Source organism: Embiotoca jacksoni, unplaced genomic scaffold (assembly GCF_022577435.1).
Source record: "Embiotoca jacksoni isolate LCO1_2020_lvr unplaced genomic scaffold, fEmbJac1.0.p SCAF_19, whole genome shotgun sequence".
NCBI lineage: Eukaryota > Metazoa > Chordata > Actinopteri > Embiotocidae > Embiotoca > Embiotoca jacksoni.
The window spans coordinates 1258009-1285175 of NW_027185329.1; the positions used below are offsets into that span (position 1 = coordinate 1258009).

At 43.4% G+C, this 27167-nt stretch overlaps 1 protein-coding gene across 2 annotated transcripts; it reads right to left on the reverse strand.

Moving 5' to 3' along the window:
- Positions 1 to 353: 353 nt before the first annotated feature.
- dspb (desmoplakin b) lies at positions 354 to 25792 on the reverse strand. 2 transcript variants are annotated; one of them, XM_069152956.1, is made up of 24 exons: positions 25399 to 25792; positions 23240 to 23333; positions 22464 to 22585; positions 22020 to 22344; positions 20870 to 20995; positions 19837 to 19896; positions 19572 to 19739; positions 19191 to 19295; positions 18981 to 19076; positions 17955 to 18080; positions 17600 to 17749; positions 17307 to 17461; positions 17077 to 17203; positions 15968 to 16154; positions 14706 to 15127; positions 14432 to 14610; positions 13608 to 13746; positions 12987 to 13180; positions 12455 to 12617; positions 12285 to 12368; positions 12087 to 12194; positions 11826 to 11924; positions 9293 to 11119; positions 354 to 8017 (listed from the first exon to the last, which is right to left on the reverse strand). In XM_069152956.1, exons 1-24 carry the CDS (start codon positions 25596 to 25598, stop codon positions 962 to 964), a joined length of 12312 nt encoding a protein of 4103 aa, XP_069009057.1. In that variant the 5' UTR covers positions 25599 to 25792; the 3' UTR covers positions 354 to 961. The 2 variants fall into 2 exon arrangements, with proteins under 2 accessions (XP_069009057.1, XP_069009058.1); XM_069152957.1 differs by having other exon boundaries at positions 10622 to 11119; positions 25399 to 25788.
- Positions 25793 to 27167: the final 1375 nt, after the last annotated feature.

Genomic DNA, 27167 nt, shown 5'->3' on the forward strand with positions numbered 1-27167 from the left:
CACCTAAAGGAGGTCATTCAATATGATATAGAATATAAATATAAAGATTCATTTCAAATCGTTTGGTCAAACTGCAAACTGCAATATTATAGTAATATTTTGTATTTAGCTTTCATGTTAGAGATTAATTTGTCCAACGCATTTGATTAATTGTGACCTGGCCAAACTGAAATAATATTAAATAATAACAATATAACAGCCTTTATATTCCATTGATACCATTTTATATAGAATGGCCCCCCCCTCCAACAACAGCTACCTACAAACTGAGTAATAACTATATTTTACATCAAAAGTGTTTGAATTTTGCACAAAAATGGCCATGAATAAGATCAGTCATGAATCCACACACATTAGCAAAAGACTCAAGTTTTATTTTGAGATAAGTGAAAAACTGTTACAAAACTGGAAGCACTAAACAGCAAGAAACAACTACTTTTTCAGTATAAAAAAAAATAGCAGTCAAATTTACGATATGCACCCAAATTTGCATCCTTCCCACTAAAAAAGATATTTTAGACGAAAACACAATACCATTATTTTACCAATGCAAAGCAGTAAGCATTACATTTCATGAATTTGTTTGAAAAATATAAATGAAATATGTTTATGCAAAGAAAAAAAAGTGATAATCATTTTAAAGCGTATTTTAGGGACACCAACGATAAAATCTTTATTTTCAATCCAAATACCTTTAGATTGCTGCCATTAATACTTTAGTCCATTTTCACCAAAATATGTTGGTTGGAATCATTATTTTTAAGCACAGCATCACCAAAGCATACATTCTAAAACTATGCAAAAAGTCAAAATATATTGAATGTTAAACTTGAATTTTTTTTTTCCACACAAAACACACATTCTCCACATTATGCTCTTAACCTTGAAAATATTGTAACAAGCTCTGATTCATTTGCAAAACAAGAGCGTGCGTGCATGCCGGACCTTTTCTTTTCTGGATTTAGTTAACGGGGGAGAAGGAGCTGTAGCTAAATTGATTGTAGCCACTACCGAAAAAGGGGCTGGGGGAGCCCAGATCCAAACTGCCCCTACGGGAGCTCCGTCGTGAGCCGCTCCTGGAGCCTGAGGTGGATCCCGGGGCAGAGGAGACATTGTATGGACTGCTGATCCCTCTGGAAGAAACAGAGGAGGCCTGGAGCATTTTCAACCCAGTTTCTTCCTCCACCAGGCAGTTATCCAGAGCCTGTTTGTATGAGATCTTAAGTTTGCTCTTGGGGCATGTTAGGTTCTTTGTGTGGTTTCTGGCATCTTGGAGCTTCTGGGCTGCTCTCACATCCAGCCAGTCCATTTTCAAAGCATCCTCTATGGTTCTCCTGCAGTTCTTTTCTGGGTCATAAAGGCCGCCTGTTACAAACTGGAACTCCATGAATCTCTGCCCTGCCTCATATGGCAGCCACATCTCCCTCATGGCCTCGGCAGCAGACATCTTTCTCTTGGTTTTCACATCCTCGAAGCCAAGGTAAGCTTTTTGAGCGGGCTTGAGCTTAGAGGCCATGTTGTCATCTATTATGCCCATGCAGGAGGCCTCATGGATGCTGACCCTACGGCCATTTGTGGGATTGACAATTCCTCCAGTGCAGGCTTGGGCCTCGAGCAGTCTCTGGGCAGTGATGGAATCCACTAGACCACGATTTAATGCCTCGGTGATGGTTATCTTCTCTACAGTATCGGTGTCAAAGATGGCCCCCACAGGTTCCTGTTCACCCACTGTTTCAACAGGCGACGACAGACAAATAGATATGCCGGATATATGCTGGAGGGAGTCAGGCGAGTCTCGACCAAAGCTGCTGGTTGAGGCGTTTCGCTCTGTGACGGTGGTAGTTCTTGTTGTGGTCATCTTGGCCAGAGTAGGTGATGAGGGTCTTTGCACTGGTGACGACGTTATCAATAACGACGGAGCTGAGGCGTCTGATGTTGAACCCGATCTTGAAGTCGATGATGTCCGTGAGGATGTTGACTGTCTTAAATTCCATGCTGCTGATGATGATGATGATGGTGATGATGTCTTTGAAGCTGTGCCTGCGCCAGCGAACTGTTTTGAGGTTGATGACGACAATGATCCATGTTTGGTCTTACTGGTGATGATATCTGCAAACTCAGTGAGGCTGATGTTTCGTGAACGGTATTGCTCGAAAATTACTTGGTCAATTACTCCCGTCTCGAGCAGCTCTGTAATGTCATACTCTCTTCCGGTTTTCCTGTCAATGATAACAAACCGCACGGACCCATCTGGAGCAGTGATGGTGATCTCCTCCCACTCACACTCCTGCTGGGACAGCTCCACGAAGGTGTCATGGTCAATATACCCTTTGTCAAAGGCTTCACGTATTGTCATCTCTTTATTAGTCTCTGGGTCCACAATTATCACTCTCCTCTTTCTTAGAGTGTTCTTCAGTGTTGACTCTTTCTTTTTCTCGTCCATGATAGACAAAAGGATGAGGCCAGTTTTTGCATCTGTGATACAGCGTTTCTTAAGCTCGAGATAGGTTAGGTTTTCCTCCGTGTTGGGGTCAAAGAAACCTTTCGTCTCACCACTCGGATCAGTCAAGATCTTGTTCATTTTCTCATCAAGGTATCCCCTCTTATAGGCTACGTTCACGTCAATACGATGGCTGTGTTCAGGGTCAATGATTCCACCACTGGCAAGTTGGGCCTCAAGTAGACGGATGCCAGGACCTTTCTCCACTAGACCTCTCTCTATGGCCTGAAAGAGGGAGATAGTCTCGTCGGTACCATACACTTTGTAACCAGTCACAGCCCTTTCTGCTGCGAGCAGGCTGTCCTTGAACTCGGGCCCAAACAGTCTTCTGTTGTAGGCGTCGCTAACAGTCAGATAGCGGTTGTTGACAGGGTCAACTATAAAACCTGAGGCAGCCTGGGCCTCAAGCAGTTCCAGAGTGGTCCCACTTTGCAACAGTCCATCTTTCATGGCCTGATAGATTGGCATCACCTTATCGCTGGCCTCATCATAAACTCCTGCTATGCAGGTGGAACCTTTCAGGTAGGATCGCAGGCGGTCTTCAATATCTTGGCTTGTCAGTCTGCCACTGTTCAATTGGTCCATGTCAAAGCGGTCAAGCAGGTTTGCATCCACCAGATCTGTGACCGCAACCTGGGCCCGAAGCCCTTGAACAGTTATTGGCTTTTTGGGTTCAGGGAGAAGCAAAAGACCTGTGCTTGGATCAGCTTTACATTTTCTCTTCAGAGATATATATGTGGTTGCTTGTTTGGTGTCTGGGTCCAGATAGCACTTAGGATTCTGACTCAAGGCCTGGTATAGGTCCTTATCAATGAGATCCCGAGCCATAGCAATATCTTTGGATAGGAATATACCAAGATCAGGGTCCAAAATACCCCCTACAGACTCTTGAGCCTGAAGTACACACAGAGCTGTGTCCTTGTCAATTAATCCCTTCTTCATGGCCTGGCCAGCTGACAGGAACTTGCCAGTATACGGGTCTTTGTAACCTATAGAAGCAGCCTCAGCTGCAAAAAGCCTTGATTCATCCTCCTTATCCACGAGTCTTTTGGCACATGCTTCTTTCACTGTCAGTTTCTGATTAGTTTTGGGGTCAATAATGTGGCCTGTGGCCGCCTGAGCAACCAATAGCTTGCCAGCGCTCTCAGACGACATCATTTTCTGTTTCTTTGCCTCAGTGAAGGACATTTTCCCGAAAGGCCCAGCTGCAACACCAGCAATTGACCCAGTCCCCTTCAGAAAGACCTTTTTATCCACGGACACCTCTGCGACAGTTTTCTCTCCCTTCATTAATTGGTTAAATGTTGGTTTGTCCAAGACCCCACAGTCAAGCAACTGCTGTGCTGTTACTGTCTTACGTACACCATCAAAAACTAATTTGGAGGGGTCAACCTTTTTAGAGATTGGCAGAATTTGTTGGCCTGTGCGAGGCTCTGTGTTACACCTTCCCTTCAAAGCACCATAGCTGACCTCACGCTCAGTTTCTGGGTCAAGGTAACAAGGAGGACTCCGAGTCAGAGCCTGACGGAGATTTTCATCCAAGAGGTTGCGCTTAATAGCTGTGTCCTTAGGTAGGTATACACTGAGGTTAGGATCCAGAATGCCTCCCACGGACTCCTGGGCCTGCAGCAGACGTAGCCCAGTCTTTCCGTCAACTAGTCCCTTCTTCATGGCCTCAAATACCGAGAGATACTTGGCTGCGTTACGATCTTTATAGCCAAGAGCAGCAAACTCTGCTGCTCGTAATTTGTCTCGATCTTTAATCTCCACCACTCCTTTGGCACATGCCTCGTCTACTGTCAGCTTCTGATCAGTTTTAGGGTCAATGATGTGACCAGTGGCAGCCTGGGCTTCTAATAGCAAATCTGCAATATTTTCAGGCAAGAACTTCTGTTTCTTGGCTTCAGACAATGACATTTTTCCTTGATGTCCTGCTACCACTGCAGCAATGGGTCCAGTCCCTTTCAGATAGGCCTTCTTTTCCTTAGACACCTCTGAGACAGTTTTCTCCCCTTTCATTAGCTTGTCAAAGGTTGCTTTGTCAAGGACACCACATTCCAGCAACTGCTGTGCTGAGACCGGCTTGCGGACACCATCAAACATCAGTTTGGAAGGATCTTTCCTCTCAGTGATTGGCAGGAGTTTCAAGCCTGTGTGAGGCTCTGTCTTGCATCTTTTCTTTAAAGCTCCATAGCTGGTATCATGCTCAGTATCTGGGTCGAGGTAACAAGGAGGATTCTGGTTTAGTGCACCATTGAGCTCGTTATCCAAAAGGTTGCGCTTTATAGCTGTGTCTTTAGGCAGGAACACACTGAGGTTGGGATCTAGAATACCTCCTGCGGACTCCTGGGCCTGCAGCAGACGTAGCCCAGTCTTTCTGTCAACTAATCCCTTCTTCATGGCCTCAAACACTGAAAGAGGTTTAGCTGCGCTATGATATTGGTAGCCCACAGCAGCAGCTTCTGCTGCTAAAAGTTCATCTCGATCCTTGTTGTCCACCAATCCTCTTGCACATGCTTCCTCTACAGTCAGCTTTTGATTGGATGTGGGGTCAATGATGTGGCCAGTGGCAGCCTGGGCTTCCAGGAGCAAATCTGCACTTTCTGGGGGAATGAGCATCTGTTTCTTGGCCTCTGATAAAGACATCTTCCCTGAAGGTCCAGCTATCACACCAGCAATTGGTCCTGTCCCTTTTAAAAATACCTTTTTATCCATCGACACCTCCGGGACAGTTTTCTCCCCTTTCATTAGCTTGTCAAAGGTTGCTTTGTCAAGGACACCACATTCCAGCAACTGCTGTGCTGAGACCGGCTTGCGGACACCATCAAACATCAGTTTGGAAGGATCTTTCCTCTCAGTGATTGGCAGGAGTTTCAAGCCTGTGTGAGGCTCTGTCTTGCATCTTTTCTTTAAAGCTCCATAGCTGGTATCGCGCTCAGTGTCTGGGTCGAGGTAACAAGGAGGATTCTGGTTTAGTGCACCACTGAGCTCGTTATCCAAAAGGTTGCGCTTTATAGCTGTGTCTTTAGGCAGGAACACACTGAGGTTAGGATCCAGAATACCTCCTGCGGACTCCTGGGCCTGCAGCAGACGTAGCCCAGTCTTTCTGTCAACTAGTCCCTTCTTCATGGCCTCAAATACTGAAAGAGGTTTAGCTGCGCTATGATATTGGTAGCCCACAGCAGCAGCTTCTGCTGCTAAAAGTTTATCTCGATCCTTGTTGTCCACCAATCCTCTTGCACATGCTTCCTCTACAGTCAGCTTTTGATTAGAAGTAGGGTCAATGATGTGACCGGTGGCAGCCTGGGCTTCCAGGAGCAAATCTGCACTTTCTGGGGGAATGAGCATCTGTTTCTTGGCCTCTGAGAAAGACTTCTTCCCTGAAGGTCCAGCCACCACACCAGCAATTGGTCCTGTCCCTTTTAGAAAGACTTTTTTATCCTCAGACACCTCAGAGACAGTTTTCTCCCCCTTCATTAGTTGACTAAATGTTGATTTGTCAAGGACTCCACAATCAAGCAGTTCCTTTGCTGTTACTGGCTTACGAACACCATCAAAGACCAATTTGGAGGGATCTTGCCTCTCAGAGATTGGCAATAGTAACAGACCCGTATGAGGTTCGATCTTGCATCTTTTCTTCAAAGCGCCATAGCTGGCATCGCGCTCAGTTTCTGGGTCAAGGTAACATTCAGGATTCTGATTTAGAGCGTGACGGATGTTTTCATCTAAGAGCTTGCGCTTAATCGCTGTGTCCTGAGGTAGGAACACACTGAGGTTGGGATCTAGAATGCCTCCCACTGACTCCTGGGCCTGCAGCAGACGTATCCCAGTCTTCCGGTCAATTAGTCCCTTCTTCATGGCATCAAATACTGAGAGAGGCTTGGCTACGCTAGGATCTTTATAGCCAGTAGCAGCAGCCTCTGCTGCCAGTAGTCGGTCCCGATCTTTAATATCCACCACCCCTTTCACACATGCCTCATCCACAGTCAACTTCTGATTGGTTTTGGGGTCAATGATGTGACCTGTGGCAGCTTGAGCTTCCAGGAGCAAATCTGCACTATCATCAGGCAGCAGCATTTCTTTCTTGGCATCTGCCAATGACATTTTGCCTCGATTTCCTACGATAATCCCAGCAATGGGCCCAGTCCCCTTCAGACTGACGTTTTTGTCGACAGACACCTCTGGGACAGTTTTCTTCCCCTTTTCAAGATCTCTAAATGTTGGCTTGTCCAGGACACCACAATCCAGCAGCTGTTTGGCTGTAACGGGTTTACGAACTCCATCAAAGACAAGTTTGGAGGGATCTGTCTTCTCAGAGACAGGAAGAAGCAGAAGGCCTGTGTATGGATCTACCTTACATTTCCTCTTCAGTGACATGTAAGTTACACCCTCCTCGTTTTCTGGGTCCAGGTACAGCTCAGGCCTCTTATTCAAGGCACGATATGTGCTATCATCAATTAGGTCACGTTCGATGGCTGTGTCTTTGGGAAGGAAGACACTGAGTTTGGGATCGAGAATGCCCCCTACAGACTCCTGGGCTTGTAACAGACGCAGTGCAGTGTTTTTTTCAATTAGTCCTTTCCTCATGGCTTGAAATACTGACAGAGGTTTGCTTGTTCCAGGTGCACTATATCCTACAGCTGCAGCTTCTGCTGCTAGCAGCCTCTCTCTGTCCTCATCATCGACCACACCTTGATTACATGCCTCTTCAACTGTCAACTTCTGATTAGTTCTGGGGTCAATGATGTGGCCTGTAGCTGCTTGAGCATCCAGTAGCAAGTCAACGCTGTCTGGTGGGAGGAAATTTTCTTTCTTGGCTTCGGTGAAAGTCATTTTGTAAAGGTGGCCGGTAATGAACCCTGGACCTTCAATGACCACCCCAGCTATCGGGCCTGTCCCTTTTAGACTGACTTTTTTGTCCGCAGACACTTCAGGGACGGTCTTATGTCCCTTCACAAGCTGGCTAAATGTTGGTTTGTCCAAAACACCACAGTCGAGCAGCTGATTTGCGTTGACCGGTTTGCGGACTCCATCAAAAATCATGGTGGAAGCGTCCAAGGTTGAGGGCTCTTTAGCTTTCTTCAGATCATTCTCCATGGTTTGTTTGACGATGGTCATCTCTTGCATTTGTTTTTGGAGGTCTGTTAGCTTACTTTTATATGAGTCCTCCAGCTCCCTCAGATCCCTCATTAGCTTCTCTATCTCACTTCTCAAAGATTTCTTTTCCCTCTCCATAATCTCCTTTTCCGTGTCGGATTGCCTGATCAGGCCCTGTTTACTATCACACTGTTCCTTCCAGTAATTTACATCCCTCTTCACTCTCTCGTTATCCTCCTGTATGCGTTGCTTATTGCGAAGCTCAGACTCGAGGGACATTTTAATGTGACTGAGTTCATCCTTTAGTCTTTGGATGTGGTCTTTGTCCTTATCCGACAATTGCAATTTCAGCAACAGAGAATCTCTCTCACTTAAAATTGTACTGTACTGGGACTGAAGGGATTGCATCGTGATTCGCGTCTGCAGGAAAATAAAGGGAAAAAGCAGAGACAAAAGGTTAGTCAACTCAAAAATGCACTGATAGAAGTAGACAACATTTTCTTGCATTTTATATGATAGTAAACAATCATACAATCAAAGACGCTGGAGGTGGATCAAGGACGAAAACACACATACTTGCACTTTCCATTTTTTCTAGCAGCAGTATACTACGGTAAAACAAAGCCCAATAGTTTTGGACGAATTAGAAGAAATAGAAGTGACAACCTACTCTGTCATCATTTTGTAATCACTTACATTTTGGAAAAGTATCGTATCATTTCATGATCTGAAAAACTCAGAAGCTGGCATTGATGATAATAAAAGTAAAAACATAAAATGCAAGTATGCGTGCATTCCGCAAAGATGCCGCTGCTAAAATAGAAATATGTAATAAAAACTAATTTCCGTCAGAACAACAAGAAAACAAGACAATGTCTTAGAAGACTGGGAAGTAAAAGTATATTAGTTTTAGTTTTATAGCAGTCAAATATTAAAGACAATTATCCAGGAGAGAAAAATAGTCTAACAAAGCTATTGAATTTCAATGTGAAATCAACCTTCCCAGTCCTGCAGACAAAAAATATATAACTGCACTGTTTATAGCAACTAAAATGACAGAAAAAAAAATAGATGCTGTCTATTTAAATTCTGCAAGTTTGTAAAACAGCAGAGACATAAAACCAATAAATGAATGGTAATCTTGATTTACCCAGTTTCAAATTACAAGAAAATATGCTTTAAATAGTTTAAGAAATTGTGGATATTTCACAATTATGCTTGAGTTTTTTGTGAGTGCTGTTCCACAAGATTGCATAATGCATCTTGAAGACCATTAAGCTGCTACAACAATATGATAAACAATAATGAAACTGTCTGAAACCAGAGGACCAGCGGCAGTGATGTCATCGACTGGTTTTTTTGTTTTTTTTCTGGGCAAAAGAAGAAAAGGCAAAAAAGCAAGCAGACCACGCATCTTTGCACGGCATGGACAGGGAGACAGTGGATTGGAGAGGTTGGCAGGCAGAGAGGAACAGATGATCTTGGCATGCAAAGACTATTCAAACACATGCAGATGTATGTGTGCTCAAATCAGAGTCATGAAGTGGGATATATCTACACGGGATCAGCAGGTGTCCCCCGCATGCAAGTAAAGGTTTAGCTACAGAGAGTTGTTGCTACTTGAATGCTCCAAGTTTGGACTCTGATTTGGAAAGACAAGAGCAGTCCCGGACTAAGAGCCAAACCTCCATGTACCTCGGTGGTCTGCTTTTGTATTTTCTCTGTCTCCAGCTCGAGTTTCTCCCTCTCGGATGAGAGCTCGGAGACCAGGTTGCAGTAGTCAACATTGCTGCGCTCACTGGCCTGCAGCTCCAGCTGGAGGGCGGTAATCTGGGAGTAGAGCTCATCGTCGCTTCCCTGTTTGGATCTCAGGAGTTCCTCTTTATCGTGCCGTGCGGCCCTGAGTTCCTCCTCCAGCCTCAGCCTCTCTTTGGTCTGGCTTTCCGTCATCTCCTTCAGACTCTGGAGTTCAACGGCGTTCCCGTTTAGCACTTTACTCTTCTCCTCTATGGTTGTGTAAAGATCCTGGTTCCTGAGGTTTGCCTCTTTGACCCGGGCCTGCTCCTGGAGGAGTTGCTGCTGTAGGGCTTTCAGCTCGCCGCTCAGCTGCTTCATGTGCTCTGCAGAGGTCTGGTTTTGCCTCAAGCTTCTCTCCAGCTCCTCCTGCAGCCTGAGACGCTCATCTTCGCCTCTCCTCTCCGACGCGCTGGCTTGTTCTTGGCTCTGGCGGAGAGCGACGATGCTGCTGGTGTACTCCGTCACAGTCAGAGTGGCGGTTTCCAGCTCTGCCTCTACCTGCCTTCTTCTGGACACTTCGTCTTGTTTGGCTTTCCGCAGGTTCTCCACCTGGCTCTCCAACCCGTCTCTGACGGCCTGCAGGTCCTTGATGCGTCCCTGCAACCTGCTGGTGTTTTGATCTACTCTGCTCCGCTCCCTGCTCTCTCTCTCCAGCTCCGAACGCAGTTTCTGGAGCTCCTCCTCGCACTCGCTCAGCTGGGTCGCAGTCACCGAGGAGTTAGTCAGCTTCGCCTGCATCTGGGCCAGAGTCTGTTCCAGCACGCCCTGCCCTTCTTCGGTGGTTCTTCTCCTGCGAGTCTCCTCCTCCAGACTGTGTGTGACGTAAGCCAGCTGGTCGCTCTTCTCCTGCAGGCTCTTCATCACCTCGGCCAGCTCCTCTCTGTACTGGCTGCCTTCCTCGTCTCTCTGCGTCATCAGCAGCTCCACCTTACTCTCCAGCTCTCTCCTCCTGCGCCCTTCCTCTATGATCACCGCCCGCTGATCGTGGGCCTCCTCCTCTGATATCTTCCTCTGCTCCTCGACCTGGATGAAAGACATCCTGAGCCTCCTGAGATCCTCCTCCAGACTCCTTCTGTCCGCCTCCATCCTGTCATACTGCAGCTGGAGCTCCGCCGTATCCTCGCCCCTCTGGGAAGTCAGCCTCTGGATGTCTGTGCGACTGATGCTGATCTGGGATTCGTAGCTGAGCTTTAAGTTATTGATCTCCGTACTGCAATTGCTCCTTACCTTTGATAAGTCGTTATGCAGATCCTTGACTCTTGTCACTTCCTCGGTCAGCTGCCGCCGCAGCTGCTCGATCTCACACTCCTTATTTGACATGCCCTTCTCGACCTCCATCTTGGACCAGCTGACCGCCTCCAGCTCTTTCTGCCTCTTCCTCAGCACCAAGTCATACTCCTGCTGCTGCTGAGTGTAGCGCTCCTCTGCCAGCTTCCTCTTCCTCTTTTCTTCCTCCAGCAAGTACTTGAAGCGTGCCACCTCATCGCTGAGCTGCGCCAGCTTGCCCTGAGTGGTGTCCAGGCTGTCCTTGGTGGCGTTGCACTGCATTGCCGTGTTTTGCTTCACCTCCTCCATGGACAGCAGCTGCTCCTGCGACTGGGACAGCTCCAGCTGGTAACGAGAAACGGCGTCTTCCAGTGATTTGTTCTTGAAGTTGCTGTCATGGATATTCTCCCTCAGCAGGCGAAGTTCTTCTTCTAACAGGTCAATCCGGGTGTTACGAATCTGGGAGGCAAACAGAGCAAAGATGAATGCAGTGGTAGCTGTGATAACTTACATTTTCTTAATGTACTTGAGTAATGAAAAACACTTTTACCACAGAGTATTTGAATGGGTTGAAGAATATCCAAGGTTTTCTTTACACCTTTGTTATGGATTTTGTTTTTTGGCCACATGGGGGCAGCAGCTGCTCTTGGCAAGTGGCCAACACAATATTCGGTTTTTATCCTTCTAACGACACCAAGTTGATACCAAACATGGAGAAACATTACATTCGGATGGAGTTAATATTTAACATTCACTCTTTTTTTTTTTAGCTCCATTTTGGTCTCAACCAACGTGTGCAGAAAAATACCTCATTCTTTGCTCCACGGTTTCCACCAGTTAGTGAAAATGTGTTTTTTTGCCATACAGTGTTGGGAAAGTAGCATACAGTCGCTTTATGGTTTATGAGAGACTTTTTGCCACGAGCACGCTGCAGCTGGAAATCATGGTAATGATCTATAAAAAAGTTGCTAAAACAAAACAACGAGGTGTTAAAAGATTTCTAAGCTTTATAAAAAAATTTGAGAAAAAAAAGGTTTCGTTTGGCAGACTAGCTTGTGTTAACCTAATCTAACTGTGTGACCGAGTCCCGTGGCAGGTTGCTGATAAAAGTTCCAAACGAACATAGAAGCTGCAGCACAAACATGCAGTGCAGAAAGATCAGTACCTTGAGCTCCTCCATGTTTTTGAGCAACTCTCCCAGGTATTTGTAGTAGTCGCCGGACAGGGTGAGCAGCTCCATGTAACGAGTCTGCAGCTCTGTGGCCTGAGACGAAGACAAATTCAGATATAACATTTTGTGACTTCACTGATTAGGATCAACTTAACCTCCTTTAACCTACAAGAATTAAATGGTAAAAGTCACATGCCAAAAGTTGCTCCAGTATTTTAATGAGACGACTGTTTCACCTCGTTTTGGTTTCATTACCTCCTGATTAAGATCCATTGACGGGGATTGCAGCATCGTCCTCTTGATGGGGACGTTGAGCAAAGTTTCCAGACCGGAGGTGTAAGCGGCCAGGTCTGTCTCATAGTCCTGTAAAAGAAAACACAATCATGAAGGAAAGGAAATGGACATTTTCAATTAAAACTGAAGTCTATATATTGTAAATAGGAGCCAACTTACCCTGACAGCGTTCACACAGGCCACGTTGTCCTTCAGCACGCTGTCTACCGTCTCCCTCCTCAACTTGATTTCTGCGTTCAGAGCCTTCAGACACCAACAAAATAAAGATGTCAAATATCTGACGACATAAACTTAGACCATTACTAGCAACAAAGGGTTAATCAGAAGACCTTCTGGCTGGCAATGTGTTCTTTCAGGGCTTGGACGCTCTCTATCTTGGTGGCCTGCAGGGCGTCCTGTTTTTTCCGTGTGGCGTCGATCCAGTCGATCACGGAGGTGCTGGTTTGTTTGTAGTGCTGCAGTTGAGGATGATACAGCTGCAGGTCCTGGAATCTGAGCACCAGAAGGAAAGAGAGAGAATTTTAAATGAGTCTAATAGATATCCCTTTTACACAAAGCTCCATGTCAACGGAGGCTGGTGAGGAAGAATTGTCCCATGTCTCGCGCTATAAATCAGCTGTTGATTTTGTGAAAGAGGCCCCACATCCACGAGTTATTTTGGTCTTTTTAGCTAAAGTCTCTCCTTCTTATTAGTTTTCTGGCAGCCAGAAAATAATCCTCTAATCCATGCCTGTGTCAGATACTGCAGGTGTTCAATTTACTGAGTAAATTAATAGGAAACACAATTATAAAATGAGTGTGTGTGTGTGTGTGTGTGTGTGTGTGTGTGTGTGTGTGTGTGTGTGTGTGAGAGAGACATACCTGGTGTCAATCTGTCCCTGGATGCGTCTCCAGCGGTCAGACAGCACGCCCACCTGCTCAGTGTATTTGGACAGCATCATGTCACACCTGTGGTTGGCTCCGCCCATCTGGCTGTTCCAGTGGTCCGCCTTGGCCAGCTCTGCCTCCATGGAGGCCAGAACATCTCTTTTCTGGTCCAACTCTGCTTTGATATCCTACACAGCAAGAAAAAGACAAAAAGACATCAGTCAAAAGAGACATCTAATGTAAAATTAAAAAAACAACTTAATATAGGGAATCACAGGAAAGTATAGAGTATATATATATTTAACAGCAAAGTTACAGATCTGGCTGGCCTTCTCATTACAGCTTTTCTAATTCAACCTGATGGATGACTACTGAGCCATGTACTAATGTGCACTGGTATTCTGTCCCAGTTGCAGCTTGCCAGGCATGAAGCTGAGTGGTGAAGTAGAAAAGGCCTAAAACAGAGAAGTTTCCACAAGTGATTCTGTGGAGTAACAAACTACACTTAATAAAGTAATAAAAATGAAGTAAAAACACAAACATCTTCCTGAAGACCAATATAATCAAAGGTTTAAGTTATATATATATATATATATAATACATCTTTTAAAATACCTTCAGGGTCAACATGTACTTCTCCACTTCGCCAGGAGACAGAGACGTGGTCTCTTTCTCCGTCAGTCTCGCCTCGTGAACTTTTATAATGTCCTCGGCTCGAGCGACGCCCTCCAGCATGTCCCTTAGAGCCCGCAGCCTAAATGGATAAAGGATAAACAGATTAATGAGAGGTGGAGAAAGTCATTTCAGGAAGATGAGATAGAATATATTCATTTTGTTGACACTGTAACATTTATTCACATAGCTGAGCTCCACCAAACAAGCCGAATAAGGTTGTTGTTGTTTTTTGTTTTTTATGTAAACAGTATCAAACCCTGCTTTAGACCTTGTGCTGCCTTTTTTCTGAATATTCTTGTCACTTTCGATAGTTTTTTTTATACCACAGATTTTACTTTGTTACATTAAGTGGATTTCCATGTATTTGATTGTTAAACTCATCCTCAGTTTATCTTGTTTTTCTAACAGTGTTTCTGCCACTGGTTTCCAGTTCAGCAATCAAAATGCTGTTTACGGGATCCCACAAGGATCAACACGGGGTCTCCTGCTTTTTACTTCGGACGTACAAAACATTTTCTGTCACGTGTGTTTTTATGCGGATGATACCATCTTTTATGTCATCAGCTCGTAGAATAATGAAATGTTTACTACCAAACCTGCATATGATCAGTACAGGCTAGTTATTAGTAGTACAAGTTAACACCAACATAACATTAATGATTTTCTTCAGTTAGTAAATATGTTGTTTACTGCTGACATCATCATGGTGTCCGTGGGATTTGCTGAATGTGTTTTAAAGCGGCAGTTTTGAGTTTGTTACGTACCGCTGCACGTAAGCCGAGGAGTTCGTCTCCAGGCTGCTGAGCCTCTGGTTGATCAGTCCGACCTCGCTGCGGAGGAACTGGGCTTTGTCCGAGTCGCTTATGCCCTCCAGCTCCTTCAGAATCCGCTCCCTCAAAAGCAAGTACTCGTCGCGCATGGAGTCGACGTCCTGCTGCACCATCTGACCGCAACGTGGACACGAATGCAGTTATTAAGAAGAACATCGAGGAGGTGTTTGGTGCGAGACGTGTTTTTTGTTCGCGAGTGTGCGTTCACCTCTAACTGATTGACCTTGAGGCCGCAGTCGTGCACCCAGTCGTCTCCGACGCAGACGTGGATGTGCTGACTCAGCATGCCCTCGGCGGCCTCCAGCCTCAGTCTGAGCGCGTGCAGCTCCGACAGGCTGTGAGACGAGGAGGAGGAGGAGGACACCGGCACCTTCTTCTTCACCCCGTCCTTCTTGGTCACATACTCTTTCTTCACCTCCGTTTTCCTCTCCACCACTTTTCTAAGCTCCCCTCTTCGTCTTTCCTCCTCCAGCCTGCGGGCCTCTTCCTCGGCGGCAGCTTGTTCCTGCTGCTGCAGGAAAATCAGCTGCTGCTGGTATTGCTGCTCGGCAGCTTGTTGCTGTAGTATAATCACCTGGTGCTGCCGTTGTTGATCAGATGCTTGTATTTCTATTTGGTCCTGATGTGCAACTGTGGACAGACAGATGTGCGTTTCATTACTGGTGGAGAAAAAAACACGCCATGGTTCAAAAGTCATTTATACTTGTCAGGTGCTGCAGGTGGAGTCTCGTAAACAGGAAATGATCTGCTGCACTCGTGCACACTTAAAAATAACCTTTTTCTCTTACAACAGAACAAGTTTGGATAATTAGAGTAAGAACAACCGACACTAATTCAATAAGTTACAGTTTGAGAATTTGTGCCGATACCGTTTGTTTTTTTAATTCTTGCCATGCAAGACCTGTGAACGCTATTTTTCTCCATATATATCTAGATTAAAGCCAGAACATAGAGTGGATTGTATTAAACTACAAAAACAGTTCTTAAAATTGTACCAAAAATCTCAAAAAACTTCTTTTTGGCATCGATTGAGATTTTCTCAACTTTTTTTTTTTCTAATGCACACTACAACTTTCTACATTTTTGATCAATAACATGATAAATATTACAATAAAATGAAAGTGATGTTTCTGACTATTAGTCCGACAAAATAACTAAAGATGTGGCCTGATATTCTGTTGTATTAATGCGCTCACTGCAAAGAATCTGTTAGATTTATGCAGCATACTCAATTCAATAGAATTCTAGTCAATCTATTATTTTCTCAGCCACATCATTCTCGTCCTTTCCTGCCGTAGCTTTGATTTAATGGTAGTATTTCTTTATTATAAAATAAGTGCAGGTATTACTTCATATGATACGGAATAAAACAAAGACAATAAATAGTACGAGTACGTGCGCTATATGAAAGTGAAAAGTGTGTCTACTACAGTTTGACTGACAGATGAGCGTTCTCCTGTGAATGCTGACCGTAAGAGGGCAGCTGCACCACCAGCTGCTCGTAGTGCGCCTGAGCGCCGGCGAACTGGTCCTCAAGGCTCCTCTTGTCCTCGTCGGCGAACATCTGGGAGCCGTGGCTGGTCATCTTGAAGTCCTCGTAGTGAGACTCCATGTTCTTGATGAGCTGTCGGTACTCCTCGGATCGCATCTGGGACAGCTGAACACACACAAAAACACACATTAGGCTTAATTCAAACCAGTAAGGACAAAATACGCAAATGAAACGCTCCTCATTTAAAACAATCCCATAATAGATATCGTGTGTCTGTAGGAAAACTTCCCCACATAAAGTCCAGAGTGGAGCAGTAATAGTTAAGTTTGGGGCCGGAGGTAACCAGAGATGGATAAGCTGCTTAAATATGTGTTTTTAGTCTTGAAACGCTGCACTGCAGCAGAGCTCCGCAGCTTCCTCAACACCGTAACAATCCGAGCTGTTTTCCGATCGTCCGGATGCTTGTTAGGATCCTTCTGTGTGGATTCACGTCTGTTTACACTGCAGGTTATTGATGTGTTCAGCTGGGGATTAGTATCGGTTGATTTCATCTGTAATACTCATCAATTTAAACTGCATCCACTTCTTCGCTGTAAAGTTCAATCAATGTCTCGTGAATGCGATAAACATTCATCTACAGTTTGCGATTGCCCGCTTTAGTCTCTCTTTTTTTTTAAGGGCTTAATAAGGAAGAATGTATTAAATGTAGATGGAAAATAACCAGAAATAAAGTTACTGATTTGTCCGTTAAAAGGAATTAAAGGAATAGTTTCACATTTTAGGATATGTGCTTTGTTGCCAAGAGTAAGATAAGAAAATGAATGTCACTTTAATGCATGTTTACTTAAAGTAAACAGCAGCCTGCAGCTGTTAGCGTAGCTTAGCTTACCTTAAAGCCTGAAGACATGCAGAACCAGCTGGCCTTACATCGAAAGCTAATTATTAGCACACTTTATCTCATCTGTTTTCCACTTGTTTCCAGTTTTTATGCTAAATAATCTTTCTAATTTTCTGTTCTTTCCTTAGAGGGTTCACATGCTGCATGTTGTGCACCTCCTCCTGTAACACGTCACCAGAGACTGTTTACCATGGTGAGGGTGAGCGAGTTGATGTTCCTGATGTCCAGGAGGCAGTACTGCCAGGCGATGAGACTCTTCACGTTGATGTAGAGCTGATTCCAGATGGACAGGATGGCCTCGTAGTACTGCTCGTTCCTTCAGACAACACAGAGATCAGAATTTCAATTTGAGTAATTAAAATCAGCCGTTACGTTGTCAGGAAATTGAAGAGAGTTTTTTGGGGGTTTTTTTGTCTCACTTGTTGGCGAGGCTGACGCTGAGCGGGTTGGGAGGGGGTATGATGAGGCACACGGCGGGCACCAACATGTCCAGTCCTCCCGGGCCGGTCACCTGCCACTTACTGCGCTGGCTGGTGTCCTTCAGGATGGCCTTGTTGTCTTTACAGATCACCTTCTGTGGAGCCCCGTCACCATAAAACAGGTTCATCAACATAAATCTGCATCTTTACAACAAATATTTCCTCTTTTCCTCAACATGTAATAATATTAAGAGTCGCTACTGAACGTGTGACGCGATCTTTAGCGAACCGACCTGGTCCTGTTTGTAGTTGCAGAGAGCCTTGGCGATGACGCCGCTGCTCTTCTCTTCGGGGTTTCTGGGCTTCAGCCTCACGATGCTCTTCGAGTTGTTGACCAGGTGCTGCACCTGCTGCTTGTTCTCCATGATCTTTTCCTTTTCCGCCTGACGATAAAAACAATTTAAATTAAAAAAATAAAAAAGTTACATAAATCGATAAGAATAATATTAAACTTCTAACAGATCCACTTTGGTGACATTACAGCTAATTCACTGTTAAATATTAAAGCTCATTCTGCATTAAAAACAAAAATACAGTGAATAAATAAACATGTCAGCCGTTGCTGATGTTGTGGTCAGTGTTTCGTACCTCCAGGCCCTTCAGCAGCTCCAGCAGGTTCTTCAGATCCGTGTTCTTGTCGCAGGTGAACTTCTTGCGAACCGTCTCGTGCTCCTTCTGCAAAACGCTGTAGGTTTCGTTGGCCTCCTTAAAGAACTGTTAGAAACCCACAGAAAGATGCAGATGACTGAAAGGTTTACAGTGTTTGTTAGGACTGAAGGACTGTTGGAAAATCAAAGCATGGATTTATTTCCTGACCGTACGCGACTCCTCTGACTTTTGTGTTTTGTTTTTGTAATTCCTTCGAGGTTCTTCGATTTCTGACCTGGTTGTTTTCCGTCTTTGGCGCCAAAGTCCTCTTAGTTTTGTCGGCGTTTTACTCGAGACAGAAACAATTACAAAACTACCTGAGGGGTTTTTCAGTATGTTTATGTAACTTGCAATTCTTCTTATTTTTTTGGCCACTTCAGGGCAGCACTGAGCTGTAAACACAAATAATTAGTATTCTTGAGCTCTGGTTTGGTCTCCACCAACTCAAATATCTGCCTCTAAGGCTTCTAGATGTTGTGATGAGATCTGAAAGCTGTGAGAGTCAACTCAGTAACAATCTTAGATTTGATCATTTATCAAAAGCGCAAGTTGTAAATTTAAAAGATTCATCTGTTCCTGTAAAGTTTTCAGAATCATCTGCATCCGGTTTGTATAAAGCCAAGTAATTAAATGGGACAGTTTATGGTGACTTTATATAATATAAGAAAGAAATCTTCTGTATAAACTTGTCAGGAAAACCTCTTCATATCATACTGATAAAAATAATATTAATATGATTTTTGACAACCACAGCAGGTGTTTGGTGTTTTTCTTTAAGTCTTGAGTATTAATGCAGTTTTTCCAACACAAGAACATGAGACTGAACCAGAACTGTAAAGTTGTGGTCCAGAAAAACCCAAAGAATCGACTAGAAGATGCTAATAACATCCGTAAAGCTCAGTTTTCTGATAATTCCTGCTCGAGGTTGTTCGCTCCGTTGCTGATCTCAGAGCAGCTTGAAGTTACCTGGCTGTAAGCTGCGTTCTCCTTCAGGTGAACATCAATGCATTTGGTGATCTCAAGAAGCCAGCTCCACTGAGTCTGCAGCGTGTCCTTGTAAGCCTGAAACAAATGCAGCAAAAAAATAATACATTTTCTTCTTTGAAACACTCATAAATGCAAATAAACACGTGTTTTTTTTTGTTCTCTGGTTTCTGAATCTGCGTCGGTCCGAACCTCGATCTTGTCCGAGGCCGGGTGGTTGTTCTTCAGCAGCGTGTCCACTTTGACTTTCAGCTTGTTCAGGTCTTTCTCTTTGTCCTCCAGGCTGCTCATCAGTTTCTGTTGTACACCAGGAGATTTTAGAAATCACAGAGAGGAACACGGAGAAAACGTCAGCTTGAGGCGGAGAACTGACTGCAGCTGCCGCCATCTAATCTGCCACAGATGATTGCTCCCCTCGTGAGATGCAGATTAACTCCATAAAAAGAATATTATCGCCATTTAGGGCTCTCGGTAGTGCCAAGAACGTTAATCGCCTTGAACGAGGCTCTTTAGAAACTGAAATTAAAACATGGATTTGAGTCAAACGGGCCCATTTTCTGGCGTCTCGCTCACCGAGTAGCTCTCCTGCTTCTTGGGGATGTACTGCTCCACGTTCTTGTCGCCCCAGTCGAACATCAGCTCCTCTTCCTCCCTGTCGTTCACCCACATGATCTCTTTGGAGATTTCCTGGATGATCTGCAGGAGCTCTTGCAGATGCTCCTTCCGGCCGAACGACATTTGCTTGCAAAGGGAGGAGAGAAGGAGTTTAAATACGAGGCCGACGGTTCAAACGGGAAATACAGGAGAGAGGCGAGGACGAGCGTTCGGCTTGTTTCACCTGCAGACTGTCCCACTCCTGCTCCAGAGCGTGAAGGTTTCCTTTGTCTCCTTTCTTAATCTGAACAAAGATGATGTCAAACTTTATTCATGTTGCACCTCTTCTACATGTTAAAAGTGCTTTAAAAGGTGAAGAGCTCAAATAAAAACAGTAAAAACAAAAAAAATTTCATGCTAATGAATAGGAGAGGTTTAGAAAATTAGAATATGAATGAATACAACCAGAAAAAAAAATAATTAAGAAATAATAAAAGTAAAATACAACAAAATAAAAGTCAAGAAGGTCTGAAACGTGTTTTTAAAACTAGTCTTTTAAAAAAAATAATTCTGTCATTCAACTTTAAATAAAATGATAATAATAAAATATATTTGTGTTCAAGTGTTTACCAATAAAGTACATTACCAATTTACGTGTTTTCTCTTATATTTCTAAATAAAATACATAAAAATCTAAATAATGTTTGAACATTTAATGCTAACATTGTGAAAGATGTCCTTTTTTTTTAAGTTTCTGTTTGTGAAAAATTGATAATAATAAACTTTATGATGATGACAATTATGAAGCACATTTCACACATTACAGCTTCAAGTGTTTTACTAGAAGAAAAGATTCAATCAAACTTAAGTGCTTTTTTCTCATATATCAAAATAAAATACATACAAAAATTGATATAATGAAAGTATGATTGACAATGTGAGAAATTACTTTTTTCTGAGGGTTTGTTCAGAAAAAAAAGTCTCGGCTCATGTTTCTCCTGATCATCTGCTTCGATGCTGATCCAAATCCATATACAGATCTGTCCTTTTGTAAGATTTTTACTTTATTAGGAGATTTTGGTCGAATTTAGAGCTTTTCCGTGACGTACATTTCGTGCCCTCTGGCAACTCCTAGTTCTCTGTTAAAGCTTGTTTTAGTTTTTCTTCATAAAAACTTAATTAAATCACAATAACTCCAAATAAAAAAACAGACTTCTGTGCTTCTGTTTTGCAGCAACGATGACCTTCAGCTATAATAACGTTCCTGCCGAACCCACCAGGTCGTCCCTGGCCCGGTCCATCTCGGAGCTCCTCTGGATGGAGTTGTGGAACTTCTGGTGGCTGATGAGCTGCTGCTCGATGGCCGCGGGATCGTCTCCCCACGACGCCGTCTCAATCAGACGCTGCAAGACAAATATTTCACCGTTACACGGGAAATACGCACCGAACACGTCAGTGCTGCTAAAAACCGGACAACAAACTTCGAGTGAAGGTTATTTTTGGACTTTCGCTCCTTCTTGTCACCAGCAGGTGGCGGAAGAGAAAACTAGTCGGGCCGGTAATTCTTCAGTGGATTTATGATCTCAGGAATCCACCAGGAAAGAAATGATTTAGTACAAAATTAAAACCTTCTTTTAATTTATATTTCTTCAAAGAATCACCACGACGAGCGTTTCCACTTCCACTCTGTGTCTGTAGAGAAACGTCCGTCTGTGTTTCCACAGCGATCTGCTGTAATGAGATCTGTCAGGAAGTTCACTGACACTCTTTACTCCGTTTTAATGAGGTGACACAACGTTTAAAAATATATATTTTCAGTATAAATGGCTTCTTTCAGGCTTTTAAAGTTGCTTTGTGTGACATCTGTGTTTTCACCGTTTGCAGTTTTCATCAACAAACATCTCAGACTTTTTGGTGCCAAAATGAAACGAGACCAATTTACTCAAATTAAGAATATAGAAAAAAGAACGTGGGAACAGAACGACAGACACTCTGAAGGCTGCTTTAATGGCTCACCAGGAAATCAGGTCACCAACAAAACATATTTTTAAGATGCCGGAGATTGAATGCCAAACAATTTCCATAAAGGAAAAATGTGTCATTAAAATATTTAAAAAATGGTCATCTGTTGGCATGTCTTCTCCATAAATGCTTTGTTCTGTAGCTCCGTGTTGTTGTGTTGATACACAATAAGCAAAACACAATCGAAGGTTGCAGGTTTTTAAAAAACGATCTCCCTTTAACTTCATTCAGACTGGTTCTTCCAGTGGAAACGCAGGTAGAGGAACTAAGTCCCTCAAAAGGTTCCTATTTCCAGGGGGAGGTTCCTGCAGTGGAAACATCCCTGTAGGTTCAGTTTAGGCTTTTAGTGTGTGGTGTGTGTGTATGTGTGTGTGTGTGTGTGTGTGTGTGTGTGTGTTTGCATGCCTTCTGCTGTGCCATCCAGCCCATGGCATCATGGTAGCTCCTCCCAAGTTCCTCCCAGCCTCCAGAGCTCCTCCTGGTGGTGCTCCTCCTCCTATGCATGCTGCTGCTCATACCACCACCGCCGCCGCTCATGGTGCCTCCGCCGCCGCTCATGGTGCCTCCGCTCATGCCTCCACTCATGGTGCCTCCACTCATGCCTCCGCTCATGGTGCCTCCACTCATGCCTCCGCTCATGCCTCCGCTCATGCCTCCGCTCATGGTGCCGCTCATGGCGTTGCTCATGGCCATGTGGACGCCCCTCAGCTGATCTTTGTACATCTCCACACTACAGATGGAAAATGAAAGAAGAATACATTTGAGGTTTTACAGATCACAGTCAGAAGAGAGAAATCAGAAGGTGGAGAGAGACAGAGAGAAGACTGGAGGGGTTGAAGGCCTGCTAACCTCCTGACTACGTTCTCATTGGACTGTCCCATCTGTCTCAGGTCTATCGCACAGTTCGTCAGCTTGTCGATGGCTTCGCTGGCCATCCCCATGTAGTACTCTGTCTCAGCCGGGGAACTGCCCTGCAAGACGTGAACACAACACTGAGAGGAGAACAAATCCAAGAAAACTAAACGCAAAATACACAAAAAACAAAAACTTTAAGTTCATCAAAAGTTGCGCAAAAACACCATTAAAGCATATTTTTCTGTCCTTGTTCTCTTTTGCACCATGCAGCGCTTTCATTTCGAGTTGAGGTGGAGAAAACCCATTTTGGAAAAAAAAAAACATAAAAAGAGGATCATTTCATGACTTTTAACAGGATAAAATGGTTGTAATATTTTAACTTTTACAGATTTGATTCACTAAGTGTAACAGATGTGAGGACAAGTCAAAGCTGGCAGGTTAATAAATCCCACGTCACTCAGGTCGGGTTTTTTGCACTTCTGTTGAACTTCAGAGAAAAAGAAAGTTGCTCAAAACTCGACTAAGTGCGTGTCGTAACTCACAATTGAAAGTGGGAGTATTGCTCTAATGACTCTACAAACAGCAGAGAGCAAAAGGAAAAGCTACAATTATCTGCCTGGTTTCTTTGCTCCAATTACAACATGTCTGACATTCCTTCGGTCATTTAGCTGACAGCAACACTGAAGCCCTTCTTCAGAAATAAAAAGGAAGTTTCGACCCGCTGATTTTAATCCGCAGGGCTGCAGGAGACGGAGGGAAGCGTGACTCACAGACTGGATGGTGTATTCGGCTTTCTTCAGGTACTCGTTGCACTGACTCTGCAGGCTCCCTGCCCTCTGGTTGATGGTGTTGAGGGCGGAGCCACTGCAGGGGACAGCAGAGGAACTCGTCAACATGATGATCATTTCTTTAACAACCATCTTCAGTGTGCGTCATTTGTATTTGAAGGTATTTCCACCAACATATCAGACGAGAGGCTCACAACAATTTTCTCTTTGTGTGACCCCTTTGTGACTCGTTGAAAATGTCACAAAAAGTCAGAACAAATTTCACCGAAGAGTGGATTTCCCTCCTCAGATTGTTTCATTTTAATATTTGTATTGACCAGAAAAGGTGAAAATATGTCCGGTATGTTTTGTTTTTTTAAACAAAAATATTTGATCAATTGTCAGAAGAAAATTAAGAAATGTGTCATTTTTCTTGTTCTGTAAATTATCTTGTGACCTCTAAAATGTATTGTGAGACCCGTTGGGAGGTTCCTGCTCTCTTTGTCAGGAACCACTGGTTTGCACGACTCGGTCTGAATGAATGACGTGCAGTTTGGTGCTAAACTGGAGAAAAGTTTAGCTGGCACAAAGGATTAATTTATCACTTTTTTTCGTTTCAACTTTTTAACAAAGTTTTTAAATTAAACATGAAATACAGGAAAAATGGATTTCTGTCGTAACCTTCATTCACATTTGCTCTGAATAATTTAGAAATTTTGCTGTGAACAAAAAAGTCTTAAAAACTGTTAGCTTGTATATTTTTTTTCATTTGTGAACATTGTGGTATCATTTGAACATTTTACACCGTAAAGAGAAGCTGAAGTTGGTTTCCAGTTTCTTCAAATACAAACAAAACGCCTCCAATGAATCCACCAACATGGCGTCTTCTCTTTCTTATGTAACAGCGAGATCTCTGGTTTTGTGTTGCAGCATTGAACAATCAGAGTTTGACTGCAAACCGATAGAAGATTTAAGTTTTTTAAAGTTAATTAAATCTGATTAAGACTTATTGCACATTTTTAATACTTGTATTATTATTTCTGAAAAGGATCTTTTAATCAAAAATTGTCTGTTGGACTAAGTACGATGATTAAGACCCCGGTTTTAAAACAATGTCAAACATTTTGTGCATTTCTGTCCTGTAATTTCCTCTTACTTATCAGCCAACATACAGTATGTGCTGCTGATAATAACATATCCAACAAAACTTACTTGCATATATCAAACCGCCCCATATTCTGGCATGACTGCATGGCTTTTGATTTGAAAATCTCCTCCCCAAGCTTTGTCTCAGTTTTCACAACAAACAGAGGGCTCACACAAATAAAACTTTGTGATATGAATTTGGACCCAAAAAAGCTAAACTGTTTTCTCGCCTCTTTCCAGGATGAACATCATTTACAGGAGCAACACGGTTTTAAGTGTCAGACGTCTCGTCTCTTTCTCTATCTTTGTGCCCTTTTCCACAGCACCACAGTGACACATTTCCTGTGTGGGTGATAGTGGGGAAGCTCTGAAACTGACATGCGTGTCTCTGGAATAAAGAGTGAGTGTTAAGCTGCTGCAGCAGGAGGAACTCGACAGTTCAGTGCTGGGCTGTAAATCACATTTCTCTCAAGGGAGGGAGAAAGAAGATGATTTACCATTTGGGAAAAAAATATATGCAAAGCACAGCAGCTACAAGTCATGTGGGGACGTCCAGCTTTGTTTGATTATCAGTGTGTACTATCAGTTATGCAATCTGAGGATCAGGTAACGTGGGAACTCCTTCTGCAAACGCATTATGACTGCACACGTAGTTATAAAGTAGCTGCAGCTTTAATTTGCATGGAGATTGGAGAAAATAATCTGATGCAGCATTGAGTCAACGTGCAAACAGATGGAAATGTCAACAGGCTTCAGAGATCACAGCTGTGAAATTTGCAGAACAAAAGCATTTGCAAACACCACCATGCATCTGTTCGGTAAATTAAGACTTTCTTTGGACCTAGTCAGACTGTTCAGTGCTTGCAGAGCTGAAATGGATACCGAGATCAAAACAGGGTCCTGAAGGTAAATATTTAATGGCATGCAGCTTTGCAACCACCCTGCATGCAGAGTTGCAACAAAAAAAGTCAAACAGGTGGGAAAAGAGCATGAAAGTAAAAAACCTGAATTCAGACCTCATTCCGCTCATCGATGCGCTCGCCATTCCGCCCTTCGACCCTCCTCCCGACACGGTCCTTTTAAAAGTGTAGTTTTTGTGTCCGTCCATGAACTGGTCGTATCCATTACCGCCTCCGTGCACGCCGTCGCTCCGTGCGTAATGGTAGCTCCCACCGCCGGCGCCGGTCAGGTCGCCCCTGGAGCCGGACATGCTCATCGTGACGGGGCAGCCTCAAGCGGGTTTGCAAGGAGTCACCGGATATAACAGGACAGTGTTGTCTGTCCTTCTCTCTGTCAGTCCACCTGTCCGCCTCGGTCCCTTTCTGGCGCAGACTGCAAACAGGCTGCAGAGGGAGGTTGGTTTTTTTGGAGGCTGGTGACCACACCTCTCTGTCTCCACCCAACCTGCGCAGCCCAAAAAAAGTTACATCTCTGCGCCACTCCTCTCCAAACGCGTCTGCAGCCATAGATGTGTTTGTACAGGCCCAAATGTGGATCTTTGTAAGGACATATTTGACTTTCAGAGGAGAGAGGACATTTTAGAAAGCTGATATTTAGTGAAAGGACATTTTGCAAATTGAGGAGAATTTAGTCAAGTGAAGACATTTTTGAAAAGAATCGATCTTTTTTGTTAAATTGAAAACATTTGGGGAAAAAGGAGATTATGGAGAATGATAGTTAAAAAAAATAAACGAGTTCGAAAGTAGTGATTTTTTTGGAAAAGAGGAAATCTTTTTCAAATGTAAAGATATTTTGGAACATTTTAAACAATGAGGAAGTTTTTTTGGAAAGTAGACTTTTGAAAAGTCAGAAATGTTTTAGGAAAATGAAGCTATTTTGAAACCATGAAAATATTGAGGAACAGGAGGAAATTTTTTTTTATAAGTAAGGATGCTTTTAAAAATCTGGACTTTTGATAAAATGAGGATATTTTGCAAAGTGAGGACATTTTTCAACTTGTAGACACTTTGGAAATGGAGAAGTATTTAGAAAGTGGTGCCACTTTTGAAAAATTAAGATATTTTTTTGTTAGTATAAGGATGCTTTAGAAAAGTCAGGGCTTATTTTGAAACATTTTTATGAAATTAGGACATTTTTTGGAAAGAGAAATCCTTCACAGGGGCTATTAAGACTTTTAGTTTCAGATTTATTGTTAGAGTTAGGTTTACATTCATGGTGGAGATATAGTCTACTTCCAAGCAGTGAGTTAAAGTTTGGGTTGAAGACTGGAGTCCATTATTTCCTAATGTATAAAGTAGTAAAAGTGGCTGCTTTATTTGCCAGGGCTGCAAAAATGTATGCATTGATCATTCAAAAAATATATTTAAAAAAACAGAATACATATGACATATATTCAACATAAAGTACATGAAAATAACTACATATAAATACATACAGTACTTAGAAAATATAAAATGTGGTTTCCTTAAAAAAAAAGTGTTTTAAGAAGCAAAAATAAGTCCTTTTTTTTTTCTTTTTTTTTTTTTTTTAAAGGAACAGCTGGAAAAGTCAAAGAGATTGGAGGCAAACTGAAAGATCAGGTGATTCATCAACGAGACCAGGTGATTCATGCTTGAATGTATTAAAACCAAGGTGCATCTCCTCCCCATGTCTTCTCAAGGCTTACACCTTTACCTCTCCTCACCCCTGCTCGCTGTCTCTTCTCCTGAGAATAAACTCTCCCACTAACGCTGATCAAACACTCGCCTGCAGCCATTGGGTGTGACTAGCAGGAAAAACAAGTTCGACAGCTATTTGTGATTGACAGGAACATCCAATCCAATCC

Coding starts and splice junctions, on each gene's coding strand:
- dspb (XM_069152956.1), bottom strand. CDS start 25,598: ATGAGCATGTCCGGCTCCAGGGGCGACCTGACCGGCGCCGGCGGTGGG. Junction 17,750..17,954: donor AGCTGCTGAAGGGCCTGGAG/GTACGAAACACT, acceptor TTTTATCGTCAG/GCGGAAAAGGAAAAGATCAT. Junction 17,204..17,306: donor AGCGTCAGCCTCGCCAACAA/GTGAGACAAAAA, acceptor TGTTGTCTGAAG/GAACGAGCAGTACTACGAGG.